General features: G+C 40.4%; 1 protein-coding gene across 4 annotated transcripts in view; it reads left to right on the top strand.

The window, feature by feature from the left end:
* The window catches only part of ano1a (anoctamin 1, calcium activated chloride channel a), a 71,753-nt gene extending 58,838 nt beyond the window's left edge, over positions 1 to 12,915 (top strand). For all 4 annotated transcript variants that reach the window (XM_067456245.1, XM_067456313.1, XM_067456156.1 and 1 more), the window contains 6 exons: positions 164 to 300; positions 1,158 to 1,310; positions 7,683 to 7,735; positions 9,332 to 9,516; positions 9,608 to 9,713; positions 12,535 to 12,915. In XM_067456245.1, coding sequence (XP_067312346.1) covers positions 164 to 300; positions 1,158 to 1,310; positions 7,683 to 7,735; positions 9,332 to 9,516; positions 9,608 to 9,713; positions 12,535 to 12,732 — 832 coding nt within the window. In that variant the 3' untranslated portion in view covers positions 12,733 to 12,915. The remainder of the gene's footprint in view (positions 1 to 163; positions 301 to 1,157; positions 1,311 to 7,682; positions 7,736 to 9,331; positions 9,517 to 9,607; positions 9,714 to 12,534) is intronic.
* The last annotated feature ends 266 nt before the right edge of the window (positions 12,916 to 13,181 follow it).

The following is a 13,181-nucleotide window of genomic DNA, read 5'->3' as shown; positions in this document are numbered from 1 at the left end:
TCACATGATTTACATTTAAAATTTACATTATTAAAATGGTGGAAAGTACAGAGATCTAATTTAATCTGGTCTTCACATCATGCATTTAATATATGCTTGAATTCACCAAGCTAGTTAGTTAAGCAAAACACAGTGATTATTTAATAATGTATCTGTGCCTCAGGAAACTGAAGAAACTGCTCCGACAACGCAAGATAGACAAAAAGCATCAGGAAGAGCTGAACAAAACGCTTCATCGTCACGAGAAGGACCACTTCCTTGGGCCCTTTGTCGGACTCAACCCAGAGTACATGGAAATGAGTGAGTCACTACACACTACGCACCCACACACACACAGACACACACACACACACACACACACACACATATTTGTTTGTATTCTCTCCTGGTCCTGCTGGCTCTGTTTTCTACACTCGTGTAGGAACATGGCATCATTAAATATCATAATTACAATTTCCGATTATGAATTATTAAATTCGTGCTGTCTGCAAACACTAATTGAAATGTCTAAACTCAACTAGACAGATTTATACACCTCATCTCAGCACTATTATGTGTAAATCAAGCACCCAGACAGCGTGTGCATGGTAAACAGGGTAAATGCACATCCATTCTGTGTAGGATTCGCAGTATTATGCGTGAAGTTGGTGTGTTACCGGCCCCTCCTCTTATCTCGCCTCATCTGTGCTACAGCGTGGGCTGGACTTCTGCTAAGAGAGAGGCATTATGGGTCCAAAGGGGGGCTGGCAGAGCAGTGTGAGATTATGAGCTTTAGTTCTGGCTTGAATTCATTAATAACACGCCACCCCCTCACCTACCATCCTCCATCCATACTTCTATCACTCTATCTCTCTCACTGTGTCTCCCATCCCATTCCTCCATCTTTGAGCGTGGCACTTCCTATACTCCTTCTGAGACCCTAAATCGGTAGCGTTCAGGAGCATCCGCCAAACTAGAAAGAAGCAAAAAGGATGTAAGTCCTTGTGAATTTCTCTGTGGGCGATTTTCAATTTCTTAAGACCAAGTTTTCCCAGCATACCAACATCTGATTTATGTCTGATAAGATGTTCTCAGTCAGTCTAAATAATTCTGTGAAGTTGTGCTTCAGTGGAACCTTCTGTGGAAGCTGGATGTTTTTGTTTCTTTTTCTTATCTAGTCATTCAGTTTGGGATGGTGACCTTGTTTGTGGCCTCCTTTCCGCTGGCTCCCCTCTTTGCTCTGCTGAACAACATCATTGAGATCCGTCTTGATGCCAAAAAGTTTGTCACAGAACTGAGAAGACCGATTGCTGTACGTGCAAAAGACATCGGTCAGTATCTACACACAGTTTTTCAGTGCATTCAGTATTGTTGTTGTTTATTTGCCAATGATGTAATGTAAACATGTTTGAGTGTTTTATGTGATTTATACACACACAAAGGTACTGCACCAGTCACAGCTTTTATACCCTTTTTTCTAAAAGAGCATATAAAAATAAGACCCTACAAAATATACATACTCACAAACTCAAGATATGGGGCCAGAGAATGCCCCCGTTTGAGCTTTTTATAGGACCTACTTGTAACCTGTGATATAGTTAAGCAATCCCACACAACTGCAGATGTGATATTGATTTTATACAACAGCTGAATAAACAATAAGTTAAAGTTACTAAAACATATGCATTAAATGGCGATGGGTGCTTTCAAAGCTTTAAAACCTTTATTTCTAATCAACGATTCGAAGCGTATATCAAACTGCCACATATGCTTTAAGTCAAAGAGGCTTCGCTAGGTCATAACGATTCAAATCTTTTCTAAAATTCAGTGGTAGGATGATCTCTGTGGACCCAATACCATTGTCTATATACTTGATCTCGGATCAGTTTAATAAATTAGTTGACATTTTTAATGCCACTTTTGTACAGTTAATAGTCTCTTATCGGCCTGATTAACCAAACCCTCCATTTAAAGGGGGGGTGAAACACTCAGTTTCAGTCAATCTCATGTCAATCTTGAGTACCTATAGAGTAGTATTGCATCCTTCATATCTCCGAAAAGTCTTTAGTTTTATTATATTTATAAAAGAAATATGGGCTGTACCGAGTCTTTCCGGAAAAAAACGAGCGCTTGGAGGCGTATCGTTTGGGTGGAGCTAAAGAATGACGAGCGCAAAGCGGTGATGTCCTCAAGCGTGGAGAAACTCATGACTATCCAGCTCAGCTAATAGATATATGATCCAGAATCATTAGGAGGCTGAAATAAATTGAACAGGAGAAACAGCAACTGCAGGACGTCCGTCTCTGTGGTATGTGCTGTATTTAGTGGCCTGTCAACATTTGTGTGTCTTTACTGTCTCTCTGCACGTCAGACTAGTGTACATAGAACAACACAATAGTCGTTTACTGATGTTTACTCACGCGACGAGCCAACAGCTCAGACATTTGGAGCAGTTTAACTCACTGGCTGCTTCCAAAGCAGGACCGAACCTTTATCGCTGGGACCGATCCATCAAAAACACACTTCTTTGGTATGATTTGGTGAAGTCCTGTGACAGCAGTGACCGTGGAGATCCGCGATGTTGTGAAGCTTCCCGTCATTTCTGCGTTCAAATCGGTTCAAATGCAGCGCTGCCTTCCCGGAATGCTGTGCTGAAGCGTTGAAGTCGGTCGACGTCACCCATAGGAATAAAGTGGAGCGCGGCGCCTGGATTGACTGGATCTGCACCCGAGAGAGTCTTAATGGGGGTGCATTTCCTCTCTCGGTCTCGTCACGCACGCGCGCACCCTGCCGGGAGAAGAGCCCGTACGGCCCATACAAGGACCTTCCAATCTATTAACGTCAAGTCGAGCCATACTCGTAAAAAACTCGCCAAAACTTGTGAGAAACCGGAAGGAGTATTTTTGACACAGAAATACTCCATCAAACGTCCAACATTAGTTTTTGAAACTTTGTCTATGTTTAGGATGGGAATCCAAGTCTTTAACAGTGTAAACAGCTCAGTATGCATGAAACAGCATTTCACCCCCTTTAAACTAGTCCTACATTTTAATCAAATAAATATTATACAGACATATGTTAATTGCATTTAATAGATAGCATTTTTAATTTTAAAAAAAATTGTTTTTGCCTCCATTTTTCATGAGCTTTCAAATGCCTATTTCTCTCAAATATTGTTCACAAAACTGTGTTAGTGAGCACTTCTCCTTCACTGAGATAATCCATCCACCTCACAGGTGTGGCATATCCAGATGCTGATTAGGCAGCATGATTATTGCACAGGTGTGCCTTAGGCTGGCCACAATAAAAGGCCACTCTAAAATGTGCAGTTCTATCACATAGCACAAGTTTTGAGGGAGGGTGTAGTTGGCATGTAACTGCAGGAATGTCCACCAGATCCTGGGAATTGAATGTTCATTACTCTACCATAAGTGGTCTTCAAAAGTGTTTCAGAGAATGTATCAGTACATAGTACATCCAACCGGCCTCACAACCGCAGACCACGTGTGTAACCACACCAGGCCAGGCCCTCCACATCCAGCATCTTCACCGCCAAGATCGTCTGAGATCAGCCACCTGGACAGCTGCTGCAACAATCGGTTTGCATAACCAAAGAATTTCTGCACAGACTGTCAGAAAGTCTCAGGGCAGCTCATCTGCATGCTCGTCGTCCTCATCGGGGTCTCGCGTTCGATGGCGTCTGGCACTTTGGAGAGGTGTTCTCTTCATGGATGAATCCCAGTTTTCACAGGGCAGATGGCAGACGGCATGTCCAAATCTCTTTGCTGATGTCAATGTTGTGGATCGAGTGGCCCATGGTGGCGGTGGGCTTATGTTTGGGCTGGAGGTATGTTATGGACAACGAACACGGGTGCATTTTATTAATGGCATTTTGAACATTTGCACACGTGACGAGACCCTGAGGCCCATTGTTGTGCCATTCATTCATGACCATCCCCTGATGTTGCAGCATGATAATGCACGACCCCATGTTGCAAGGATCTGTACACAATTCCTGTAGGCTGAAAACATCACAGGCGTAAGGATTTGAGTGAGTTTGACAAGGGCCAAATTGTGATGGCTAGACGACTGGGTCAGAGCATCTCCCAAACATGCAGCATACTCACTGGACATGTCACCCATTGAGCATGTTTGGGATGCTCTGGATCAGCGTATACAACAGCGTGTTCCAGGTCCTGCCAATATCCGGCAAATTTCCACATCCATTGAAGAGGTGTGGACCAACATTTACAGGCCACAATCAACAACCTGATCAAGTCTATGTGAAGGAGATGTGTTGCACCCCCTCCTCCCTACTCCCTCCAAATATAGTAAAACTGCACATTTTAGAGTGGCCTTTTATTGTGGCCAGCCTAAGGCACACCTGTGCAATAATCATGCTGTCCAATCAGCATCTGGATATGCCACACCTGTGAGGTGGATGGATTATGTCAGTGAAGGAGAAGTGCTCACTGACACAGATTTGTGAACAATATTTGAGAGAAGTAGGCCTTTTGTCGACATAAAGCATTCGATTTTTGAGTTCAGCTCATGAAAAATGGGGGCAAAAACAAGTGTTGCATTTATTATTTTGTTCAGTGTATTTCTTTGCATGTTTTTGCATTTAGACAGTTTTGACCAGCAGTACCTTTGAATTAGTTGGCTCAATTAGTTTCAGTTTCGAAAAGCTTTGTTTCTCTTATCACAAATTTTAGACAAAATATTGTCTGTTCTCGCCAACAACAACAATTCTAAACACAGCCACAGCACAAATATTGTGCATCTCAAAGCAACCAACAGCTGTTTTACAGAATGAATCGGCGTTGTTGATCAGTTCAGTTGAGTGAATGATTCAATGACCCATTCATACAGACACACACTCACCTGCTTCATTCCTGAACGGCTGAGTTTAATTCCACACTTGTATACCTTTCCCTTACTAACTTCCCTCATTCTCGTTCACTTGAATGTACATAATTGCTTGTCCAAATAAACGAACGACGGGCGAAGTTTGACGTTCTTGAGTGTATAGTTGTGTCCTAAATGACGCACTATGCACCTATACATGTACTCAACCGTGCAGTCATTGAATTAATTTTATTAGGATATTTGTAATTCAACATCACACTCTGATGCTCTTCCACCTCCAGTACGTAATTAAAGCTGTGACGGTTGAGCACATCAAGTGTCCCACATTCCACAGATAGTTTTTTTCAGTTAATTAAGGGCACTTTTTCTATTTTGAATTTTCTATGCTCGCTATTTATACTATAAAACATCATTGAACAGTGCATGAGTAGGCGAATTGAAACACACCATGTCTAAAAGTGGAGTTAAAGGCAGCCGTTTTAAATGGATCATTTGAATAAAAGATTTGATGATTCAATGAAAGACTCACCCCTACCTAGTGGCAGTTTAATAGTAATTTTAAATGTAATTTTAATTGATTTTATTCATTTTATATGTAAATATTAATCACATACCTTTTTCTGTGCCGTCTCCACTCTGTGCCACTTTGTCAGTGCAAAAAAACGGGGATTTTGTTGATAGTGATTTAATTGGATTCTTTTGGTTAGAAAACAAATTGCCCTTATAAAAGTGAAAAAAGCCCCTCCAAATTAAATTACGGGAGCAAATGTCACCCCTTAATGTAAAGGTTAATTTATTTTACTCAGTTGGCCTTTCAGATGCCATTTTAATGTTACATCTCTCTCTCTCTCTCTCTCTCTCTCTCTCTCTCTCTCTCTCTCTCTCTCTCTCTCTCTCTCTCTCTCTCTCTCTCTCTCTCTCTCTCTCTCTCTCTCTCTCTCTCTCTCTCTCTCTCTCTCTCTCTCTCTCTCTCTCCTCTCTCCTCTCTCCTCTCTCTCTCTCTCTTATTTTATTTTATTTTATTTTATTTTATTTATATATATATATAGTACACACGCACACCGATCAGGCATAATATTATGACAGATGAAGTGAATAAGCTCTTTATCAGATTTCCTGTTAGAAGCAGGAAAAATGGGCAAGCGTAAGGATTTGAGCGAGTTTGACAAGGGCCAAATTGTGACGGCTAGACGACTGGGTCAGAGCATCTCCAAAACTGCAGCTCTTGTGGGCTGTTCCCGGTCTGCAGTGGTCAGTATCTATCAAAAGTGCTCCAAGGGGTCATGGGCGGCCAAGGCTCATTGATGGCCGTGGTTAGCGAAGGCTGGCCCGTGTGGTCCGATCAAACAGACGAGCTACTGGAGCTCAAACTGCTCCAGAAGTTAATGCTGGTTCCGATAGAAAGGTGTCAGAATACACAGAGCATCTCAGTTTGTTGCGTATGGGGGCGGCATAGCCGCAGACCAATCAGGGTGTCCATGCTGACCCCTGACCCCGCCGAAAGCACCAACAGTGGCACGTGAGCATCAGAACTGCACCACGGAGCAACGGCCTGGTCTGATTAATAACATTTTCTTTTATATCACGTGGATGGCCGGGTGTGTGCGTCGCTTGCCTGAGGAACACATGGCCCCAGGATGCACTATGGGAAGAAGCAGAGCTGGCGGAGGCAGTGTGAGCTTTGGGCAATGTTCTGCTGGGGAACCTTGGGTCCTCCATCCATGTGGATGTTACTTTTACACGCTCCACCTACCTAAGCATTGCTGAGACCATGTTCAGCCTTTCATGGAAACAGTATTCTGGTGGCTGTGGCTCTTCCAGCAGATAATACTCCTGACACAAAGCACAAATACTTCAGGAATGGTTTGAGGAGCACAACGAGTTTGAGGTGTTGACTTGGCCTCCAAATTCCCCATATCTCAATCCAATCGAGCATCTGTGGGATGTGCTGAACAAACAAGTCCGATCCATGGAGGCCCCACCGTGCAACTTACAGGACTTAAAGGATCTACTGCTAACATCTTTGTGCCAACTACCACAGCACACCTTCAGGAGTCTAGAAGAGTCCATGCCTCGATGGGTCAGGGCTGTTTTGGCAGCAGAAGTGGGACCAACACAATATTAGGATATAATGTTATGCCTGATCTGTGTTTGTGTATGTGATGATTAATGTACTATTATAAATATATAAGTTATATTTTAATTTGTCATCTTGCTCTGCTATGGGATCAGTGTAAGTCAATGTGAGGTAAATTAATGTATTCTTTTTCTGGGTAATAATGGAAATGTTCCATTAGCAAAACTAAATCTAAAGGCATTTTTCCTTATGAGGCTGACCTTTAACAATGAACCTACCATGTATATATTAACTGCTGTGTGACAACTTACCCTCGGACTCGCCTGACTGTCTTTAGTACAGTGCATTTAATCTCAGCGAAAGGCTAAAAAGGGAAATTATGTTCAAAATGTACAACTATAAATGCAATATTGAGTTGCACATGATTACACACTAAGGATAAAAGTCTTTTTTTAAAGGTATTGATATGGACTGATCCCATGCTTTATGACAATCATTTATCACCATCTAGTGGTAATATGTGGTAGTATGTGTCTTTTTGGCCTAATCTCGACATCTTTTTTTACATTTTCATTTAAGAGTGTGATTTATATTTAAAGATGCTTTAAGATTATATTTTACTTAAATAATGTTTTTTCTTTCTTTCATTGTAATGACGATTAAGCGATGATTCAACCTTACCCAGCTGTAAATATAACTAAATAAAAATCACAATATGTGTAATCTAATGTTGTTTTTTCTGTTTCTTGTCTTGAAGGAATCTGGTACACTCTTCTCAGAGGACTCAGTAAAGTGGCCGTCATTGTTAATGTAGGTTTTCAATTCCAAGTGTTTGTTCTGAAACAATTAAGAGATGCTTCTGCTGTACTGTGATCAACCTGTTATGAAGTCGATACTGCTCTGCACTGAAAGTAATGAACTAGTGTCACTCATACTCAGAGTTACGGTTTTACACCGGTGTGCCTGACTGACTGAAAGAAATCTCACCCATTACACTCAAGCAATTACTAGAGCTGTGTCTGAAATCAGCCCTATACCCTCATTCACTGTTCCCTACATCACTCCACTAATATAGATCACTTGAAGAAGGGATGAAATTACACATTAGACCAGCGGTTCAGAAGATGGATGGATGATTCAGTTGCGAGCGCCATCTACTGGTGAGACATGGGAATTAATTCAGCATGACTCTCACAGTGCATTATCTGTTGAACACCTGGGGCCTGTACCATGAAGCTGGTTTAGCTGGCTAGCCATATTTGTTTAAGCTTAGTTTGTGCCAATCCTGGGTTTTAGGTACCATTAAAGTGGTTTGGCTTTTAGCTGTGTTCATCGCCATAGTAATTTATGCTCCACAGCTAACCTGCTCTGGGGCAGGTTATGTTCTGGATTAGAGATCTCAATCTGAAATTGGACCAATCAGCTGTGAGTAAAGTGACACACCTCTGATGCAATAAAGTCACTCCCGTTTTTACTCCAAATTAAAGGTCACCGCATAGCAAAAATGGTTTTTAAAGACTAAAGCGTCTGGCTTTTAACAATGCTTATTTATTTAAAAAATAATAATTTTGAATGATTTAGATATAATTTATGTAATTATTATACCTTTAATCAATTACACATTTATCATTTTAGTTAATCAATCATTAATAGGCAATTTGTTAAAATTCATCACCTGCATAAAGTCATATGAATAAGCTTTAAAATCAATAAATAAAACTAGCCTATAAAAAAAGCTTACTGAGCTTACTGAGCTTAACTGTTCAATTTTCTCTATATTAACTAAACTAAATATTAACTAACTTCGTAACTTTTACTTGCATTGACGTATACTATTTTTTCTTTAAGTTGTCCTCTTTCATAGACAGCTTTTATTCTTGCTGTGTATTTTTATTTATTTTTAATTCTTAATATTTTTCAATCATGCAATATTCTGCAGAAGAGAGAAATTAATCTCACTGCTTGTCTCGCCGAGAAGTGAATCTCAGTTCCACAGCGTGTGATTGGCTGTTCACTACTGATGTCACAGCTAAACTCTTGAACTTAGGATCAAAGCCTGAGTTGACAGAGAAAGCTGATGATCAGCATCATGGGACCAACAAAGCCTTAATATGGTTTGGTTTTGTCAACTCGAAACTAATCCTGTAACCCTGAGTTTGTTAAACTACCATCATGGTACAGGCCCCTGGTGCATTATGGGATTTAATGAGTGCACTTGATAACGTCCACTATGGTTTCAGGCACCACTACACATGGCTGTCCCTTCATATAGTGCCCTACTAGGGGTATAGGAAGCGATTTCGGACACAGCCTAGAAAGCAGAGAGACACATGCCAGTTAGTAAACACCTTAACAAACGCATGAACGAGGTTTGGCGAAAGCTAATGGTCCTGTGTCACTCTTTAGGCGTTTGTGATCTCATTCACCTCTGACTTCATCCCACGGCTGGTCTATCAGTACATGTACAGTCCAGACGGGACTCTTCATGGCTTTGTCAATCACACCCTCGCATACTTCAATGTTAGTCACTTCCAGTCTGGCACTGAACCCATGGATCCTCTGCACCTGGGCTACCAGGTGGACGTTTGCAGGTACTCGCTTTGATTTGGACTATGTGTGTGTTATTTTCTAGGTATATAGTATGACTGTATATTATATTCATAATGTTTGCACTATCCATAGATATAAAGATTACAGGGACCCTCCATGGTCTGACACGCCATACGAGTTCTCAAGAGAGTTCTGGGCCATTCTGGCGGCCCGATTTGCTTTCGTCATCGTCTTTCAGGTCAGTCGAAACCACATTCTTTAAACACCAATTACAAATATTTGACTTTTCTGATTGCGGATCACTTACTGCAGGGGTGTCCAACCCTGGTTCTGGAGGGCTACCATCCAGCAGATTTTAGCTCCAACCTGAATTAAACACACCTGAACCAGCTAACCATGGAGTTCAGGGCTGCTTGATAATTACAGACAGGTGTTTTGGAGCAGTGTTGGAACTGAAATCTGCAGGTCGGTAGCCCTCCGGGACCAGGGTTGGACACCCCTGACTTACTGGATGAATCTATTACTATTGACAGCCCATAGAACTGCTTCTGGGAAAGTTATAATATTTGGCACACAGACTGAATTGTCACTTTAGCAAATTTGGAGTCTGTAACTCAATCCTTCTAGCGTCACCAACTGTTCAAAGTTTCACTTACATTTGTGCTAATAACTTTTGAACCGCAAGGGTTTGAAAATAAATGTTAAAAAAAGACAATTCGATTGCACCAAATGACGCCATTTTCACGAAAAATCATGAAAAATTTCCCGCCATTTTGATTTTTCTGAAAAACCTGCTTTTCGACCTCGTCCTAGATGGCTCGTCTGATTTTGACCAAATTTTGCTCAGATCATCTTTAAACCATGCTGGCCAAATGTTTATTAAAAGCTTTTTGATGGAAACAACCGTTCTCCATTCACAACAAAATGTGAATAAATTATTTTCCATCATGAAAACCTTTCCGTCATTTGGAATTAATAAATAAATTTTTTTTTTCAAACTCATCCTAGACAGTTCGCCCAATTATCACCAAATTTGGCTCAGATCATCATCAGCCTATGTTGGCAAAAATATACTAAAAGCTTTTTAATAGACCCAACAGTTCTCGAAAAACACGCAAAGAAATTTGACAAAGAGCACACCAAATTGAAGGCAGGGCTAATATCTCCACACCGCTTCAGCGTATTGGGATGAGTATTGGTAAATATCATCACAAGCATGACCTAAGGCCACATGCAGCGCTTCGGCACAGTGCCACCTACTGGTCAGGAGATATGAAAAATGCCTATTTTGCCTATTCATAAAACTGCCTATTCATAAAACTGGTCTCTTTTGATTCAGTGCAGCATACTGAGACAAATAATATCCAATTTTCCCATATAGTCCAATTTGTGCATCTGCCATTTTGAATTTGAATGCATTAGCATATCATTATAAAAAAAACTCAGTATGTGTCATCACTACCATGCCATGAACGTACTTAAAAAGCTTCAGGACAAATTTTGTAATAACATTTCATAAAATGCTAATAGCTTTTGATTAATTTTTCCAATTTTAATCAAACTTGACAGATTTTTTTGATACTGAGAACACTGAATTTCTTTGAAAACCTACTTTTTTAAACTTCTCAGTCTGGTTTGGTCTGATTTTCACCAAAATTGTTTCAGATCATCTTCAGACCATGCTGGCCAAAAGTTGAAACCTAAAAATTGCTTCTTGCAGCTATACTTGTTGTTGTTTATTAAACAACTATTATAAATAATAAATTATATTTAAGACATTCATTTAAGAAAATCTAATTTTCATTACTGTGACCCCCCCCCCCCCCATAAAAGAGAAAATACATTTTAATGTCCATTTTAATAATTTATGCCAATAATTTCAGATACTTCTGTGATATTTATATACTCATATTGTTGTATTATTTAAGGATATTTGACATTTTCAAAATCATTTGAGTTTTTGTAACTACTTTTTAAGTTTTAGTAATTTTATTACTTCAACTTAAGGCAACATATTTCATTTACATTTAAGTTTCTAATATTTAAGCTTTATTTCAGTTAAAGGTGCACTATGTAGTATTTTTGCAGTAAATATCCAAAAACCTCTAGGGCAGTGTTAAATATTTTTGTTCAGTTGAGTTCTTACAATATCCCAAATGTTTCCAACTATTTGTAAATTGTGAGAAAATTGCGATTTTAACCAAGAGGCCGAGACGTCTGAGGGAGTCTCCTGTCAATAGCATCATATCTGTGTTACCTTCGGTTTCCGGTTTTATTTTGCAGAAACGCTTTACTCTTTGCAGTGTGAACATGTCACAGCAATCGCTGAGCGAACGCACAGAGTAACGTCATAACATCATTTTAGACACACTTAAATGTATCTAATATGATAAACAGAGCTGCGTTACCTCATACTCATGACCAGAGAAGCGGAAATAGTGCCGGTGACTGTGTCCCGTCATAATAAAAGTCCCGCTGCTAGCGAGGCGTGTGTTGTTCATCTTATTATCAATCGCTCCAGCGGCCTCTCTCAGCTCCACAACACTCGGCCCTGCTCGGCTTTACACTACAGTAACGTTAATATTCGCATCCATCAACATTATTTCTGTCCCGTCCTGAATCTTTTCTACTGGCTGAGGTGAAGACCACATGTGCCAAGATTCTGTGCTTAAACTTGGCGTCATCAAACTACGCCTTTGTTTTGAATTCAGGTTACTCTAGCGGACGGACAAGTTACATAGTGCAGCTTTAACGAAACCTATACATCCTGTTTTATATACACTTACAAGTGTACTTTACTATTGAATATCTTTTTTTCAACTATACTTCATAAAGAAAATAATGTTGTAATACAAAAAGCTTAATGCTTATAAAATGGACTTCAGTTTTTATTTTGAATAAAAAAATATTTTTATTTTATTTTATTATTTCACCCTTTTTTTCTTGTGATTTCTGGTACAGTGTGACCTATTTCTAGTTTTTTTGTGAGATTCTGTTTTTTTTTCTAAGATTCTCGTATTTTCTAATACGAGTGTTAATTCTCTCCCGTCTCTGTCCAGAATGTGGTAATGCTGATGAGCGACTTTGTGGATTGGCTAATCCCAGACATTCCTAAGGACATAAGTGTTCAGATACACAAGGAGCGTAACCTCATCGTTGAGTTGTTCATGAAGGAGGAGCGGGGCAAGAAGTACAGGAACACCATCGGCGACCCGAGCCCCCAGCCACTGCGCTCGCGCCCCAGCTCTCAAGCCTAGGCCAGAGAATCCCAAATCTGCGCTCCTTCGGGACTCGGTCCGGCTCCGAGACCGGCTCAGACAGAACAGAAACGAGGACCAATGCTGTCGTCACGTGACCGCCACCTCATTTGCACACCGCTGTCCTTCCGTCTGTTAAAGGGATAGTTCATCCAAAAATGAGAATGTGATGTTTATCTGCTGACCCCCAGTGCGTCCAACATGTAGGTGTGTTTGTTTCTTCAGTAGAACACAAATGAAGATTGTTAACTTGAACCGCTGCAGTCTGCCAGTCATAATGCATGTGAATGGGGAACAACTTTATGAGAGAAAAAAAAAACATGTTTAGACAACATGCACAAAAACCCTGTGGCTCATGACGACACATTGATGTCTTAAGACATGAACCGATCGGTTTCTGTGAGAAACTGAACAGTATTTGTGTTTGTTTTTTACATCATATCAGACAA

This window comes from Pseudorasbora parva, chromosome 1 (assembly GCF_024679245.1).
Source record: "Pseudorasbora parva isolate DD20220531a chromosome 1, ASM2467924v1, whole genome shotgun sequence".
Taxonomy (NCBI): domain Eukaryota; kingdom Metazoa; phylum Chordata; class Actinopteri; order Cypriniformes; family Gobionidae; genus Pseudorasbora; species Pseudorasbora parva.
Note: the sequence above shows the minus strand (reverse complement) of the source record. Positions and strands in the feature narration are given on the sequence as shown.